The following is a 19,537-nucleotide window of genomic DNA, read 5'->3' as shown; positions in this document are numbered from 1 at the left end:
ATGGTACTATTTTTATTTACACATGGTATTGGTTATGAGATAGGATGGTATGCCTATTGTTGGTTGATGGTTTATCATTTTCAGTCGAATGGTACTATTTTTCTTTACACATGGTATTAGATATGCAATATGATGGTATGCTTGTTGTTGCTTGATGGTTTATCATTTTCAGTATAAAGGTACTGATTTGATTTACGCATGGTATTATCGATGGGATATGATGGTATGTCTTATGTTGGTTGATGGTTTATCATTGTCGGTATAAAGGTACTGATTTTATTTACCCATGGTATTATCTATGAGATAGGATGGTATGACTTACTCAATTTATGACCGTTACAAACTAATATATCCGTTGTTTATTGTCAGAAGTAGTCAAGTCATAATATAAGCATAAATGACACATAGGCTCATTTGTTTCTAATCCATGGCTTCTTCGAGTAGCACCACTCAAATGAGTGGGTTAAAATACAAAAAAGGGAAGTGCAAGCGTCTTGATTGTGGGAAGAAAACAATAATCATGGTTTTAGAAACTATTTCGAATCCCGGAAGGTTATTTTACTGTTGCCCATACCATGGCTACTCCCATTGGTGTGAACCATTTGAAGTTGGGAAAACTTTTTCCAACTCAAATCGTAAAGAAAATGAAGCTACAAGTGCGTCGATGAACCAAGTCCATCAAGAAAGTGAAGTGAAGAATTGCAATTCGGAAGGTGGAGTAGTTCATAGTTTGATAGTGTTGAATCTAGTAATATTTGCAGTCTACATGCTATGTAAAACCTATGTACTGTTGTTTAATTAGTGAACATAAGAGTACAATGTATAAGCTGGTAAAGTTAGGGTTATTCGTGAATATAGTACGCTTTGTTCACCGAATAAGTACAATGTATAAGCTGGTAAAGTTCAGGTTATTCGTGAATATAGTACGCTTTGTTCACCAAATAAGTACAATGTATAAGCTGGTAAAGTTCGGGTTATTCGTGAATATAGTACGCTTTGTTCACCAAATAAGTACAATGTATAAGCTGGTAAAGTTTAGGTTATTCGTGAATATAGTACGCTTTATTCACCAAATACGTACAATGTATAAGCTGGTAAAGTTTGGGTTATTCGTGAATATAGTACGGTTTATTCACCAAATAAGTACAATGTATAAGCTGGTAAAGTTTGGGTTATTCGTGAATATAGTACGCTTTGTTCATCAAGTAAGTACAATGAATACACATGTGAAGTACAAGTGATTCGTGACTATAGTACGATTTGTTCACTGATAAAGTATATGTTTTCCATTCATATAGTATTGTTACACTCTATATATTATTGTCGGGCCAATGCATCCATATGATCGCATTTTAAGACACAACTCTTCAGTTTAAGACTATTAAGAATGAATGGAGACAATGTGGGAGTCGATCAATATCGATTATGGTAACAATTGAGGAAAATATTAGTTTTACACTTGAGTATTGTAGATTTGTATGAATATATTGTATAGTATATGAGTATCATGTAAGAAATTCAACATATTTATGGGATCTTGTATTCCAAACGCAACAATAATGCTCACCTACCTTAAAATAATCATCTAAAACATAATTTATGCATCTCCCGTACTTATTGATCATTAAAGCGTCAATGAAATTGGTACAATTCAATTCATCAAAAAATATGGTATGCTTTGTTCATCAAGTAAGTACAATGAATACACATGTGAAGTACAAGTGATTCGTGACTATAGTATGATTTGTTCACTGATAAAGTATATGTTTGCCATTCATATAGTATTGTTACACTCTATATATTATTGTCGGGCCAATGCATCCATATGATCGCATTTTAAGACACAACTCTTCAGTTTAAGACTATTAAGAATGAATAGAGACAATGTGGGAGTCGATCAATATCGATTATGGTAACAATTGAGGAAAATATTAGTTTTACACTTGAGCATTGTAGACTTGTATGAATATATTGTATATAGTATATGAGTATCATGTATGAAATTCAACATATTTATGGGATCTTGTATTCCAAACGCAACAATAATGCTCACCTACCTTAAAATAATCATCTAAAACATAATTTATGCATCTCTCGTACTTATTGATCATTAAAGCGTCAATGAAATTGGTACAATTCAATTTATCAAAAAATATGGTACGCTTTGTTCATCAAGTAAGTACAATGAATACACATGTGAAGTACAAGTGATTCGTGACTATAGTACGATTTGTTCACGGATACAGTATATGTTTGCCATTCATATAGTATTGTTACACTCTATATATTATTGTCGGGCCAATGCATCCATATGATCGCATTTTAAGACACAACTCTTCAGTTTAAGACTATTAAGAATGAAGAGGAACAATGTGGGAGTCGATCAACATCGATTATGGTAAGTTTTTCGTGAATACACATGTGAAGTACGCTTTGTTCATCAAGTAAGTACAAGTCTAGTGTTGACAAGGTATCTTCGACTAGACTATAAAGTATTTTTTGCTCATTTTTATGGTACGCTTATATTCTTTATACAAACAAATTAATCGCAAAATAAAGTACCATGTGTTCAAAAGGTAAGTACATTTCATCGAAACATATAGTACAATGTATACAATGGAAAAGTACGAGTAGAGCACAAAAACGCTTTCATCTGTTCATTAATTAATTACAAAAAAACACAAAAACCCCAAAACACTTCCACTCCCAGTTTTTTCACAATAACGCTACATCTCTTTCATCTTTAGCTTCCACTTCTACTCCCCGATGCCTCAGAAAGATAATTGCTAGTTTTGGGCGAAGTGTTTTGATATCGCAAGTTTTTGCCTTAAACCAAATATCTTCATTGTCTACAGCATGACAATATGCCCACATGCAGACAAACAAGCCGCAATCAAGGTTCCCATCCTGCTGCCTGCATCCATGAACCCATTGAGCTTCCGATTGTATCTCCAACCCAGACCTTCTTTCAATCACCTTGCTGTAAAACGAGGCCTACGAAAATAAAATATTATATTAGTCTACAACAAACCAATACATAAAGAATAACTAATTACAAGAATATGGGCTTACGACATAATTCGCAATTCCTGGGAAATTCGGAGAATAGTCTATGGAGTTCCAATGGTAAATACATTTAGGCTGCGGCTATATGCAATACTCATTCCACTTGTGCAAGACCAAATTAAAGAAAGATTCCAAAAGATTCTATTTTATTAAGATGGAATGACAAGTATGCCCATAAATTAAATTGGCTTTTTTTTTTCTCATGTAAGACCAAATACAAATAATGAGAAAAAAACAAAAATCGACACCAAGGTGTCGAAAAACTATGCTACAAATCGACACTTAAGCGTCGAATTTCATAGGTAAAAATCGACATTGACATGTCGAATTTATAGCACAAATCAAATGTCGAATTTTGTACCTCAAAATCGACATCTAAATGTCGAATTTTGTACCTCAAAATCGACATCTAAATGTCGATTTTTACCTGTAAAATTCGGCCTGTACATGTCAAATTCGTTTGCGCGGGATTTTTTTTGGAAAATCGATATTCTAGCTAAAAAACCCATAAATGCATACATTCTTGGGTTCTTCCATCGTAGAATCTTCTATTTTGATGTCTTCTTACTCCATACTTGCCATCTTTGTAAGATTTGTTGAGTTTTGATGATTTTGAATTTCTAGGTTTTGTGGGTTAATGGAGGAAGAAGGAGAAAGGTCTTGTGGGTTTTGGAAGATGGAGAAGATGAGAGTTGGTCTTGTAGTTTTATGGTCTTGTGATAGGGTTTTTTGTGTTTTTGAATTTTTGGTCTTGCATATTTGGAATTTTTTATTTTTTTAATAAATAAGGGTATTATAGTATTTATACATTGAAAATTTTAATTTGGTCTTGCACAAGTGGAATTAGTCTTGCATATAGCCGCAGCCAAACTATAGGGTTCAGAACAAGCAGGAACCAGTGTTCACTGGAATTGATAGGTATCATGACAAACTTTTTACTGAAGATATTTGCTGTGTTTAGCTTGTCAAAAGCCATCGTTCCAAAAATAGTAAATTCATTAGGAAGACAATCAAACTTGGCGTCGCCCATTTGTTGTACGTCCACCCGAGGTCGCGACAGTAACTCTTGCTACGAAACATAATAGAAAATATTAGATAAACATTGTAATGTATGCAACATATTTGTTAAACCACTATATACCTGGGCAGGGGAGTCAAGGTAATCAATCTCATGTCCATGTTGGTTCATGATAGATTCGGAACATAATAGATTCAAGTACAAATCTATGTGTTCGGCACTCAGCAAGTCATCAAATAAAAGTTCGCACATATGCCTTCCCGTCAATTGATGTGGGCCTCTCTCCACAATAGTTTCACTATAATAAGACATAACCACGTACTATTGGATAAGTAAACGTATACTATGTACAAAGTTACTACATACTATAACATGCAGTCAACATGTACTATTGGATAAGTAGACTTATACTATGTACAAAGTTACTACATACTATAACATGCAGTCAACATGTACTATTGGATAAGTAAACTTATACTATGTACAAAGTTACTACATACTATAACATGCAGTCAACATGTACCATTGGATAAGTAAACTTATACTATGTATAAAGTTAGTACATACTATAACATGCAGTCAACATTCACTTGAAATATACCATTAAAGACATTAACATGTACTATCAAGGTGGTTGTGCTCTTACCCTAAATCAACACTTTCCAAGAACAGATCCAACAATATCCTCTCTTCTTCGGATATTTGATCACGACGTACGTAGTCCTTTCTTTCCCGGTAATAATCGGCATTCTATATAACGAACAAATCACACCAATTATGACATAAAATAATAATAATGTAATACTAATATAATCATAAATACTTTGATCCCAGGGACTGAAACCGAAACCTTGGACACAGGAACTTGTTCACGACCACGTCCTCGTCCTCGTCCTCGCACACGTGGAACTTTGGCCTTTGACTTTGGGCATGTGGAACTTTCATCTCCCTCATTGCTCTCTCATTCACCTTCAATCCCCTCTACTTCATTTTTTTCTCATTCTCCTTCTCCTGCTCTCACTTCTTTTTCCCTTTTCTCTATCTCTATCTCTGTCTCTGTCTCTGTCTCTCTCTCTTTTTCTGTCTCTCTCTCATTCACTCTCTCTGTCTCTTTCTCTTTCTCTTGCTCTTTCTCTATCTCTATCTCTTTCTCTTTCTTTCTCTTACTCTGCATTTTTTCTTCTTCATTTTTTTCCTCTGTTACTGTTACATTCCCCCTCTTCCTTTTTTTTGTTATTCTTCTTTTGATCTCCTTCATCGGGTATTGCCTCTGGAGAATGATGCTGCAACTAAAATAAAACAATAGTACGAAACATGTTATACAATAGTATTGTATTAGTTGACATATAGTATGTTCCAATGTGAATGGAAGTATGAAGTTTAGGGTTTATTGTATTAATAACTTACAGGTGTTGCTTTCACGTCTTCAATCTCATCTTCACTACTTTCAGAACTTATTTCAACAAACCTATCAGCACTAATCCTTGGCTTTGTTGCAACAACTGGACCAGAAATTATTTCCAAAACTGGAGAAAGCAACGCTTTCTCTTTTGGGTACACAGAAAATGGTATAACCTAATAAACGTAAAAAAATTGTTAGCAAATACCTAATACATTATATATTTTGTAACTCAAAGTGTTACCTGTACTTTTCTTATCTGATCAAAAAGCAACCTAGCTGCTTCTTCATCGATTGGGATTTTGCTGTCTTGCCACCGGAAGAACCGGGGAAATTTGTAAACACTGGTGGCAACCCCTAGTAACGTGATCCTTTCATGCACCCATGCCTGCGTATTTTGGAATCACTATTAATTGGTATATTCAATATAACATAATATATATTCACTATTAGATATCACTTACCAATAAGCCGATAGTGCATCCATCAAAATACTTTAACCCCCCCTTCAGATACATCTCCATATTCTCAACAAGAATATCATATACCAACTTTCCCCATGCAAAAGACCCTAAAACCTCCAAATCTTCTACATGCAGATAAACCCACCTTTCTAATGTTTTGTTACCCTTTGGCAGTAGAACAGTATTAAATAGATAAATAGTGTACAATCTGCTGAAATCTTCAACAGATTGTTGATCGGTCATAACTGCATAGGCCTCCAGTTTATAACCAATATATGGCCTCGTCATTAATGATAATTTACCATAAAAAATACGTGTAATGAAATCAGTGTCTTTGCCATCCATATTCACATCGACCGGTACGCCTTCGTATTGCAGCCCTAATACCATAGATAATTGCTGCGGAGTGAATTCCAAGCGTATAGTATTTCCCCCAAACCAGAAGGCCCGATATTTTACATTGTACGCTTGCATGAGAGACACAACCCTATGGAAGCTGTGGTTTATTTTAGGCATGTCCATGTAGTGATAGAAGGGATTTTTCTTCAGTACTTCATAATGTTGTTTCTTCATCACTTTTTTCACACCTTCCATAGTTGTTTGAAAAGCGATCGGTGAGCACCTACAGCCTATTGATAGCTTGCTGCAATCTTCTTTTACATCAATTCCTTCAATTACATACACATAAAACTACAATTATAACAAATACAACGTACTATAAAGTTCCACATGTCAATACCATCCAAAGTCACTAGTAATACCATTCAAATGCACTAGTAATACTATTATGACATATGACTTGTACTACAGGACCATCAAACATTATACTTCTAGTACCACATGTCAATACCATCCAAAGTCACTAGTAATACTATTCAAAGGCACAAGTAATACTATTATGGCATATGACTTATACTACAGGACCATCAAACATTATACTTCTAGTACCATATGTCAATACTATCCAAAATCACTAGTAATACCATTCAAAGGCACTAGTAATACTATTATGGCATATGACTTGTACTACAGGACCATCAAACATTATACTTCCAGGACCATATGTCAATACCATCCAAAGTCACTAGTAATACCATTCAAAGGCACTAGTAATACTATTAGTGGCATATGACACATACTACATAACCATCAAAGATTATACTTCCAGTACCCTGTGTTAATACCGTCCGAAGTCAAGAGCAATACCATTATTACATATGGCATATCCCTTGTTGGGACTAAATGCTTTCGGGACAGTACTTCGAGTACCTTGTGTCAATACCATCTAAATGCACTATTAATACCATTATTGCGCATGACACATACTATAGAACCATTACGAAAAATACAATAAGCGTATTTCCCATATCATATATGAAACCCTTGTTAGGACTCAAAATGCTTTGGGGACATGCTAATGTCACCGAAGAATAATACCCATGAGAAAAATGTTACAAAATCATGAAATTCGACAACAAATAAATGATCTTTGCAAACCCAAACAACAGAACAACAAATATTGGAACCGATTTAATGATTAGGGGAAACACCGAATAAAGTCGAGGCATAGTACCCATGAGTGGATATGTTCAAAATCATGCAATTCTATATCAAATAAACCTTTTTGCAAGCTTAAGCAACACCCAAATGGGTCTGTTTCCAAGAAAATGAAAAAAAAAAAATCAAACCTTGTTGTTTACCGTGCTTCACCATTGTTTATAAATGGGTTTGTTTATTTTTATTTTTCCTTTCGCTTTATTATTTTTCTGCGTTTTGTTGATTCTTCGTGCTTCGTAATTTCTTTCTTCTTTGTTGTTTCTTTGTTCTTCGTTTCTTTGTTCTTCGTTTCTTCTCTGTTTCTTCTTGGTCTGAAAATGGGTATAAACTGAACGGTGGTTTTTTTTTGCGCCTTTTTAGCTTCTTTTGTTGTTGTTTGATTTTTGAAATGTAACGGGCAAAGAGCGTGTAACACAAACGGCGCGTTGGAAGTTGAAAAGAAGTTATGTAAAATTAGTATAAAGTAAGGGTATTTTAGTATTTGCACATTTTATTAGGGACTGATCTGCATGTTAGGCGCGTGAGTAGGGACTGAATTGCTTGGGGAAACTACCTAGGGACTGATCTGTGTTTTGAGTTGGATTAGGGATTTATCTGTAGTTTCCCTATAAGAAAAAGGGTAAATTTGAAACTAATATTGTTTTGAAAAGAAATGTTTTTAATTTATAGAGTTAAATACAACAACACCCGTGTACTCTGAACTTTGTATCATACACTTCATGTACTACACATAAATACAAAAATCATACTCATTACATTGTTTTCAAAATATAACGAAAATACCCCTGCTAAAGCATATATATAAGGGTTGTTTGAGCCATTTTCCACTATATATTTTACCGTTTTCAGTCTATTTTATCAGGGAAATTTTGTTATTTATATTTTTTTCTCAAAAAACATCTAATTGCTTAGGAAATGTTTGGAAGCGTTTTGGATCTTATTTTGATTTTATTTTGAGGAAATATATTTTGGGGGAATAATTTGAAAATGAAAGTAATGTTTGTTTGTATTTTGGAAGGAGACAAAATACACTGTAGCAGTCAAATCATGTTTAAAGGTGTTAGAAAAAAGTATTTTTGAAGAAAATAATTGAAAGATGAAGTGATGTTTATTTGTTTTTTAGTGAAGACATTTTTTACTGTAGCAGTTAAATCATTTTACTGTAGCAGTCACATCATGTCTGAAGGAGAAAGAAACTTTTGAAATTGTTTTGAGAAAATGATTTGAAAAGTGTAATAAATCTCATTTTGTTTTGGAGAAACAATGAAAACAAAATTGTTTTCTGAATAAAACCTTTTATTTTTGTCATTTTGAATTTCTTCATATTTTTTTTTTTCTTAAATGTCTTCCGCTAGTTCAAACATCCTAAGATTACAAACATCTTTACAATTGATTGTTGAGAATTTGAACTGCGGGAAGGCATTTAAGAAAAAAATGAAGAAATTCAAATTGACAAAAATAAAAAGTTTTATTCAGAAAATAAAAAAAATCTGAGGAATTAGATGTTTAGTAGAAAAAAAAAACCAAAATTTGCCAATTAAAATTGACCAAAAATGTTAAAATATATAGTGGAAAATTGCTCGGACAAACACTGATATTTATAAGTTTTAGCATGGGTATTTTCATCAAATTTCGGAAAAAAATATAACAGTAGGGGGTTTTTGTATTTATGTGTAGTACAAGGAGATATATGATACAAAATCAATAGTACATGGATATTTTTTTACCCTTTTTTATAATAATGAAAAAGTAGTTCATTTTTATTTTTCTAATATGAAAAAATTTGTTTAATTTTTTTACAAAGAATGATGCTAGTACAAAAATGCGAAATCCTTTGCCCTAGGACCCCATCCCTTGCACCACCATCCATAGAATCTAGAAACAGCTCTCAATAGTTTCAGATAAAAAATGTGCTCCTATTAGGAAAAGAGATTTTCGCCGCCTTATGTTTTCAGCCGCATACAGTGCTTCTTCGAGCCGTAACTTTTTTTATGCTGGTCGGAATTTAACGGTGCATCCACCATTGGATTCCTCTCTAAAAAGTCTTTCTATACGTTTTGATTTCGTTCGATTTGAATCTCTAGATCTGTTTCTGTGGGCGTTCTCCCGAGAACGTGCTGTTTGCATTTTGGTGTATGTTACGGTTTTGGTGACGCTTCGCAACATATCCAAAGAATTGTACAACTACAAGTCCATTAGTATGATTGGTCAGAAGATCGGTTGCCCACCCTGTTAATTCATCAATATTTGTTTTTAAATTGTCATTTCACAACCTTCAATTCCACTATTCAGCACTTTTTCAGATAAATTTTAAAGTGTATTTGACTAAATTTACTATAAATATCTCATCAGTTCTAATATTTGATAAGTTGTTTTTAAGGGTGGACGAGTTCGTTACCTCTTATTTTTTAAACATTTGAATAATATATTTATAAGTTTTTTTTTTACCCATAATACGATGTTAAATGAACATGTGGTGTAGATGTATGTTAAAAAAACAAATAAGAGAAAATTTCAAAAAAGTTCTAGTAGGAAAAATTTGTATCCACAAAGTCCCAAATATTTTTTTGTTTATCAAAGTCCTATAATCAAAATATTCCTTACTAAATTAATCAATTAGTTTAATTTCGAATATTTTTTTTGATATCTATTATACTAGCTTGCCATTCACTAAATACAATATATAATTAATTTCACTTGTGCAAGACCAAATTAAAAAAAGATTTCAAAAGATTCTATTTTATTTAGATGTAATGACAAATATACCCATAAATTAAATTGGTTTTTTTTCTCATGCAAGACCAAATACAAACAATGAGGGAAAAAACAAAAACAAAAAAAACAAACAGCTACAAATCGACACTTAAGCGTCGACTTTTATGGGTAAAAATCGACATTGACATGTCGAATTTATAGCACAAAATATTCGACATTGCCAAATGTCGAATTGTATGCCTTTTTACCCATAAAATTCGACATGTACATGTCGAATTCATTTGCGCGGGATTTTTTTTGGAAAAACGATATTCTAGCTAAAAAAAACCCATAAGTGCATACGTTCTTGGGTTCTTCCACCGTAGAATCTTCTATTTTGATGTCTTCTGACTCCATACTTGCCATCTTTGTAAGATTTGTTGAGTTTTGATGATTTTGAATGTTTAGGTTTTGTGGGTTTATGGAGGAGGCAGGAGAAAGGTCTTGTGAATTTTGGAAGATGGAGAAGATGACAGTTGGTCTTGTGGTCTTGTGATAGTGTTTTTGGTGTTTTGTAATTTTTTGTCTTCCACATTTGGAATTTTCTATTTTTTTAACAAGTAAGGATATTATAATATTTATACATTGAAAATTTTAATTTGGCCTTGCATAAGTGGTTTAGTCTTGCATATAGCCGCAGGCCTTACTGATATTGAAAATATGAAAAAACATTCCTTAGAAACCATAACAATTAAGAATCTAGTCAAATTATATTTTATAAATACAAGAATTTCTTTTCTCATATTTATAATGTTCTAAAATTATCAATAATATATACAATTGATTTACAAACTAACTTAAAAAAAAAAATCATAAAACTATTTACTCGATTATTGATTAGAATAGTCATCGTTTACGAACATCTTATTTTCATTTCGTACACAACTTCCTAGATACAGTAAAATCTCGATAAATTAACACTCGATAAATTAATAAGTTCGCTTAAAACACACTATATTATTAGCTTAATAATTTAATATTTTCAGTAAATTAATAAAATTAATATAATTAAAATATTAATTGGGGTTTTTGTGCATCCAACCATCTTTATTATTCTAGGTTTATGGGTTATATCTCTTTCGCCAATAAGCTAATCCATTTAATATTACTTATAAGGGTAAATTACAAACACCCCCCTGAGGTATGGTCAAATTACAAAAACACCCCTCTTGTTTGAATAATTACAACCACCCCCCCCCCCTCAACTCATCAAATTTAGTGGAATCTTCGAGATTATATGGAATATTATCACTTTTGTACCCGTTTTATCCCATTCAAACTCTACATTATGAAGCAAGATGATCATAATATGTGATTTTTAGCTTGTATATATCAGTTTGTGGTGCATCGGAAGCTGTATTTTTTACACAAAAAGAGTATAAACTAGATCACATTTCACGGAATCTAGATGACTATGTTGAATTTGGCACCATAAAGGTGGAGGTCTAAGAAAAAATCATAGTTGAGGGGGGTGGTTGTAATTATTCAAACAAGAGGGGTGTTTTTGTAATTTGACCATACCTCAGGGGGGGTGTTTGTAATTTACCCTACTTATAAATATAAGAAAAAATTATGTATGTAACAAAATTACCCCAAACCGTTACACCCAATTCTAAATTGTAACCCCAATTTAATCAATTTTGACCACAAAAATTCAATTTTGACTTGTTTTTTCAAAGAATATTTTTTTTGCCGCCGGTTTCCGGTGTTGACTTCTCAATTTTTATTTTTATTTTATTTGTTTTTTCTGGTCTTTCTTTCCGCCGCTAGAATCCGGCGTGGACTTACTGTATTTTTATTTTTTTTATTATGCCCACCACTAAACGTTGACCGTTATTGTGTTGTCATTAACGGTAATTATATTGTCATTGACAGTAAATTAACGTAATTATACTATTACTGACAATACATTAACGTAATTGTACTACCGTTGACAATACATTTATGTAATTGTACAACCGTTGACAATACAATTAGAGCAATGACAATATTATTATTATTATTTTTGTTATATTTTTTGTTATTTTTATTTTATTTTGTTTGATTTGTTGACAAGTCAACATAATTATATTACTGTCGTAGATAGTAAAATAACTGTAAACACAATAATATTACTTACTGTCAACCACATCAATATTATTACTTTCTTAGATTTTTTTGTCCTTTGTTGAACGGTCAACATATTAATATTGCTCTATTAGACAATAATAATCAGTTTTGTTGTATTAATATTACTGTGCTAGAGATTAATATAACAATATTATTGTGTTAAACTGTAGTATAGTTAATTTTACTGTGTTCAACAGTAATATAGTTAATATTACCGTCAACCACAACAATATTGTTGTTTAAACGATGGACAAAAAGATGTTAAAGAATAAAAAAATCGAAAAAGTCAATGCCGGAAATCTGTGGCGGAAAAATCAGAATGAAAAATAAAATTAACGCCGGAGACCGGCGGCTAATGGCGGTGACAGACGAAATTGTCTATAAAAATGTGTTTTTGGTCAAAATTGAATAATTTGTTAAAATTTGGAGTCAAATTGAGGTTATATTAAATTAAATGTTGAAATTGGAACATATTAAAATATGAAGAGCTATTTTAGTCTTTTACACACCTCTGAACCATGAGTGTATTTTTTTGTAAAAAAATTGATTGGCTGAATATCATTATAAATAAGTAATCATTAATGGGCTCATTTGTAAAATGATCATATTAATCGTAATTTGTTATGCCACCATGCCCTTTTAGCGTCGTCTAAACCTGTCGAGGAAAAACCCCAAAATCTGCCGGAGCCGGAAATGGCCCTACACCAACGCACTCTCACATTCATTTCTTCCTCTCTCTCCCGCCGCAGATGGTGGCGCCACCTTTCCTCCTCCTCCGCCACCAAATCGCCTCCTCTTCTCTGGGACCACTCCAGCAGTTCCGCCTCTCCCACCTCCACCAATGAATCGATCACCCTTCAGCTATTCTCCTGGGGCCGCGGCGCCTCCGGTCAGCTCGGCGGCGGAATCGAGGAAATTCGGATGTATCCGGCGCCCGTCGCCGCCATCTCAGTCCCGCCTAATTTCTCCCTCTCAAAAGCCACTCCTGGTCGTCTCGCCCAATGTTTGCATTCCACTGATCCCCCCCAATTGGAGGTTGGGATCTCCTGCGGGCTGTTCCATTCTGGTTTGGTGGTCGATGGAAAGCTCTGGATATGGGGCAAAGGAGACGGTGGCCGACTAGGGTTTGGGCATGAAAACCCAATTTTTGTTCCTACACAGAATCCTAATCTGGAATTGGATGTTACAAGTATCGCTCTTGGTGGTCTCCACTCCGTCGCACTTGATGTACTCGGCCGTGTCTTCACTTGGTCAGTATTTTTTTTCCAATGCTCGTTTTTACTTTATAGTTTCTAGTAAATTAGATGATCAGATAATAAACATTTCAGTTATTAGTACAGTTTTTAGCCGAAGACTATACTTCAATTGCCTGCTTTCATATCACTCTCTCCATATGATATGACACTGCTTCGTCTTTTTTTTTTTTTTTTTTGCTATCCGTATTATCTATCTTGTTTGCGTTGATTGTCGTGTGGTTCAGGTTCAAGCCCCCTACTGTTATGGGCTTCGTTATAATCGTTGTAGTCAATCATTTTTTCTGATCCTCCACCTATTTGAATATGATGTGCATTGTCTTTCTGATGAGATAATTTAATGTGTCGATCGTATTATAAAGTACATTTTTGTTGGTCTTCAATTTTGTTTTCATGAATTTGAAGCTCTGGGAGCTCGTTTATTTTATGTTTAAATTACTTTTCACCCCGCGTAGTTTCTCATGAGCATCACAAGTCATAATATATAAAGTACCATAATTGTGACAATGCAATGCCGATAAACTATCTTTAGAATGCTTTTTCGTGTGGTAGAAATATACTTTTTTCTTTTTCTTCTTCTTTTTCTCTTTTTTTTTTAGTTTAAGATAAGAGCAATGAGTTCAGTTTCCCTAAGCTTTGAGTTACTCATTCTGCATCTTTTGGGCTTACATGTCTTTAAATTGTACATGTAAATCTTGGTAACCTGCAATACTGTTAACCTTAAGACATAATTGTCTAAGTATGTTCTTGATCAATCAAGCTAGCTATGTACTGATTATTAATGTATGATCTAAACTTTTGCCTTTGTCATTCTAAGAACGAGTTTATGGGTTAAAAGAACGAGTTTTGTGGTATTTACGTGAATCTAAATACATAACTTTTTTTATGGCGCTTGTTCATGTTAGCAATATAAAATGCTCAATATAAGCTTGTCATTCTCCATGTTGAATTAAGTAATTAACAATCGAAAAAGGTTGATGGTCATATGGTCTGGTTTTAGGACATCCCTACTCCATTTGATTACTGTCATTAAGTTCGTTTTCTCTCATTCCAAATGTAGTTACGTTGTAGCGTTGGATGTTTGTTAATGAGCACATTGAGATTTTGCTATGCGTGTTCTAACTATGCCTTTGACTTGGATTTGGCAATTATTTGCAAATGTTGATACGGGTTTTTTACGAAATAAAGTCTACAGGGGTTATGGTGGATTTGGTGCTCTTGGACATTCTGTCTATCACAGAGAGCTGTTACCTAAACTGGTAGAAGGATCTTGGGATGAAGAAATATGTCATGTTGCAACCAGTGGTACACATACAGCTGCTATCACCAGATCTGGTTAGATATTTATCCTCCTTGAGATTCTTTTTTTTTTACAAGATGTTTGTAGCAGACAACTCAACTTTTATTATGTCTTTGGATCATTTGACTTGTAGAGAATGTTGAATCTTCGACTTTATTTTCTTCACTTGCTTTGCTATTCTTGTAAACATATCAAGAATTTGGCCAGACTTATTCAATTAATGTAATGGTAAAATATTGAACAAGTTCAGATGAAACTTGAAATTTATGCTAAGTGTGAGCAATAGGATAATGTGATTCAATGCAAGCTGAATTTAATCTTATTCATGCAAAATTTGACTTCCATAGAGTTTCCTGGTTTTCCGTATTTGTGCAAGAAAATAATATTAATAGCTAATTATTCTTGTAGCTGATGTTTTAATGCAGAAATGAACTTATTGAGGCTTTGGTAGTATATCGAGAAAAAATCTCTTAACTGTTAACCAATTATTTGTTATTTAAAATTTTAAATGATGTCCAGTGCACAAGTGTTGGTGGCGAATGCAGATATTGTAATTTATTTGTAGTAAGAATTAACTGTAGCACATGTAAAATACTTAAATGTGAGTTACTTGATGAGTGATTGTTAGATACCATAGAAGAAGTACAGGGTGTTACTTGCTTTCCTGGAGATAGTAGTATAATTCCAGTGGTGTGTTTGTTTAAGTATGAATATCATCGGAGTAGTATCGCTACATATTTAATATGTTTAAGTAGGGAAAAACTTTCCAATTAGGAATAGGTCATCTGTCTGTTGGTGACTTAGGGTATATGTATGTGTATGCATTCTATTACTGTATGTTTTTAGTTGTATTTCAAATATGTTAAAGTCTTTACTTTACTGTCGAGTTTGTCTAACTGGTTTATTATATATATTTCTCCCAATACATTGTGATGAAGGCAAATTGTATATTTGGGGAAGAGATGAAGGGGATGGTAGATTGGGGCTCGGTCCAGGCCGTGGTCCAGATTTTGCGGGTGGTAACAGCACACCTTCTCTAGTAAAAGCGCTCCCTGAGCCTGTCGCTGCTGTTTCATGCGGTGGCTTTTTCACAATGGCATTGACCGAGGCTGGTCAGCTTTGGAACTGGGGTGGTAAGCTCTCCATGTTATTTACTGTTCCCGTTTTTCTTTCTCCCGAAAAATCTTATTTACGAATGAAATATGCCTTTTTTGGATCGTAGACAAAATCAAATTATTCATCAATTCAATTTCCACCCTGTTTGGCTTCTATACGACTCTCGTAGTATATCTCGAAGTTTTATCTGTAACATGTTTTTTCTGCACAGCCAACTCCAATTATGAGCTTGGTAGAGGTGATAAAATTGGTGGCTGGAAACCTCAACCCGTTCCTACTCTCAAAGACGTTCGTGTAGTTCAGATAGCCAGTGGCGGATATCACTCTCTTGCTTTGACAGGTATTATATATTTATATTATCCTGAGAGAGTATTTTTTAATGTTTTTTTTTAATTGTATTTGTTTCATTTTGGTGTATGTGGTGTATTGCACCAGACAAAGGAGAAGTTCTATCGTGGGGTCATGGCGGACATGGTCAATTAGGTCATTCTTCTCTTCATAGTAGAAAAGTTCCTGAACCCGTCGAGGCCTTAGCCAACGAGAGGGTTACGTTTATTGCTTGTGGAGGTTCGTCTTCAGCAGCTATAACTGGTAAGAATAAATAAACCAATTCTATTCATCCGAACACTTTCTTATTAATATGAAACCGTTTTCAATTTATTGAATTTTTATATTTGACAGATCTTGAACCCTAACGGGAATGTTTGCCCCCTTTCTCAATATTTTTCCTCGATTGTGTTCGTTTCCCTATTTAAATTAGAATTCAACTTTTGGGCAAATTTCTTGAAAACGTATTTCACTTCTCTGAAAAAAACGATTTGAATGCCATTGTAAAAAAAAATGTTTTCACTAAATAGAAATGAACACATTTAGACGTGATTTTGGTACATGGACCTTTACTAGAAAGATAGTAAATTAGTAATATAGCATTACTTAATATTGCGAAGTTTTCCAATTTTTTTTTTCAAATTTTTGCTTGAATAGTTTTGTTAAATGGCAATTATGCAAATACGTGAAAGATAACTAAGAATATTTTTTATTTGTTGAATTGATCAGACAAGGGGAAGTTGTACATGTGGGGCCATGCAGCAGATAATCAACTTGGTGTACCTGGACTACCGGAGATGCAATCATCACCCGTTGAGGTTAATTTCCTTATGGAGGATGATGGTCTTGGGTTTCACAATGTACTCTCTGTTTCAGTTGGTGCCTCTCATGCAATGTGCCTCGTTTCAAGGTCAGGTTGCTCATAGCTTAATTATTATTATTATCTAATTACGGGTTTACGAAGAAATAAACTGCTTTAGAGAATTATTACTAGTCTTTAAAACTGAATAATTGGGGCCCCAAATATGGTAATAATCTACTACTATTTGTAACACAACAATATGTTGTATTACTAGATTTGTTGCATTCTCAGGCTTAAAATCAAGAATTCGAGATTTTGTGATAAGCTACATATTTACATTATGGTAAACTGATTATTATAGACTGGCACTAGATTCATGAACTTCAAATTCTAATTTTAGCCTTAAAATAGTAGTTTCCGTTATAAATTATAATGTTTGATTTCATCGGAAAATGTTTCGAGTGAGTTATATTGAGATTTTGTACTGCGGATCGGAATACAATAAAATTGTAGTGCAAATAAAAAGCATGTATAATTATAATTATATGTAGTGTTCCACTCTTGCCAACTTGCAATAGATGTGTTTGAAAAAGAGGGAATCCTTTGAACACACATAGATGGATGGTCCTACTACCCATTTCGTTTTCATTACTATGTTCGTACTCTTTGTTTTTTCAATTTAATAAAAAAAGAAAAAAAAAAAAAAAAAAAAGAAACACCAAACTGCTTGCCTTTTATATCAGATAAACTTTGACATTGCCAAGAATTATTTGGGTTTAGATTAAAATTCTCTTGCAATTTTTTTTTTTTTTGTTTTTTGTCTGGAATCAAAATACTTCCTGTGCCTTGTCCTTACAAATATTCCACAACTTTTATTTAACAGCCTCTTTAGTAGTAAAGAGTAAAAACTGACCTATCGTTTAAGGTTTCAGCATAAAAATTAAAAAAACTAATAATTATATAATAATTTTAGGAAAATATGTATGTCATAAGAAAAAATTACCCACTTTGCTTTTTTGTATTTTTCTCTACCTGTGAGAATTAGTATTTTGGTCAAATTTAGGAGTATTAAGCGCAACTATGGAATGAAAAAATATAATTAATGCAATATTCGTATTCTAAAGTACTCCCTCCGTTCCTTTATAATTGTCGTTTTTAGCTTGTGCATAAGGATTACGAATTTCAATAAATGTTGCTTAATTTTAGAAAAATATATGTTCTTATACTAAAATGCCCTTGCCAATAATTAATGTGAGAGAGTGTTGGAGATAGTTAATAAGGGTAAAATTGATAATTACACAATTAATGCAGTATTGAAAATGTAAACTGACAGATAATATGGAATAAAAATAATTTTAAAAAGAGACAGTTATTGTGGAACAGAGGGAGTATTGTATAATACAAAACAAAAAATTCTCATTAATTTTGGACGAATGGTCAATCCTAGGGGTGGAAATAGGACGGAATTGATCGGAAATATCTTTTTCGGAAATTTTCCAATTTTTTTCGAAAGTTAAAAATAGGTTTCAATTTCCATTCCAAACAAATCGGAATTTGAAAATCCATTCCAATTTCGGAATACCTCGGAATCGGCGGAATTTCGGAATTTTCGGAAATTGCATTAAGTCTTAATTTTTTGTTCCAAAATCGGAAATAATGGTAATTTTAAGATTTTATTTCCTAATGTTTTCGTAAATTTTCGAAAAAATGCAAGAATCTAAAACAAAGGTCAATAAGATGAAATGTAAACACTCGTAAAAACACACATAATCAGCTTATCAAAATAAACATAGTTCTTGCAAAACATGAATAGAAAAACAATTCAGAAATACAATATATATATATATATATATATATATATATATATATATATATATATATATATATATATATATATATATATATATATATATATATATATATATATATATATATATATATATATATATATATATATATATATATATATATATATATATATATTATATGCATAACATTTATATTTTTTATATAACATACTATATATATATCATACATTATATATTTCGGAAATAAAATCGGATCGGAAATCGGAATTTCCAATAATTTTATACGCAATTCCAATTTCGTTCCAAAAATAATCGGAAAAATCGGAAATCGGAATATCGGAAATCGGAATGAAAAAACGGGTTCCAAATTCGGATATTTTCGGATCGGAATTGGCGGAATTCGGAAATTCCATTCCAATTTCCACCCCTAGTCAATCCTTTATCTACACATACTAAAATAAAAATAAAAAATGGTATTTTGTGGAGAGATATCACAAGTACCCCTCGTCCCGGGCCATCGCACTGAAAACTATAACCAAAATCCTGGCTACATGGAACCGCGTG

General features: G+C 32.9%; 1 protein-coding gene across 1 annotated transcript; it reads left to right on the top strand.

The window, feature by feature from the left end:
* Positions 1 to 12,966: 12,966 nt before the first annotated feature.
* On the top strand, positions 12,967 to 17,546 carry RUG3 (Regulator of chromosome condensation (RCC1) family protein). Its single transcript, XM_012974667.2, has 6 exons — positions 12,967 to 13,617; positions 14,816 to 14,955; positions 15,859 to 16,053; positions 16,248 to 16,376; positions 16,472 to 16,627; positions 17,093 to 17,546. The coding sequence occupies exons 1-6, from the start codon at positions 13,061 to 13,063 to the stop codon at positions 17,287 to 17,289; spliced, it is 1,374 nt and encodes a 457-aa protein (XP_012830121.2). The 5' UTR covers positions 12,967 to 13,060; the 3' UTR covers positions 17,290 to 17,546.
* The last annotated feature ends 1,991 nt before the right edge of the window (positions 17,547 to 19,537 follow it).

Source organism: Erythranthe guttata, chromosome 8 (assembly GCF_056151865.1).
Source record: "Erythranthe guttata isolate IM_541 chromosome 8, IM_541, whole genome shotgun sequence".
NCBI classification, from domain to species: domain Eukaryota; kingdom Viridiplantae; phylum Streptophyta; class Magnoliopsida; order Lamiales; family Phrymaceae; genus Erythranthe; species Erythranthe guttata.
Note: the sequence above shows the minus strand (reverse complement) of the source record. Positions and strands in the feature narration are given on the sequence as shown.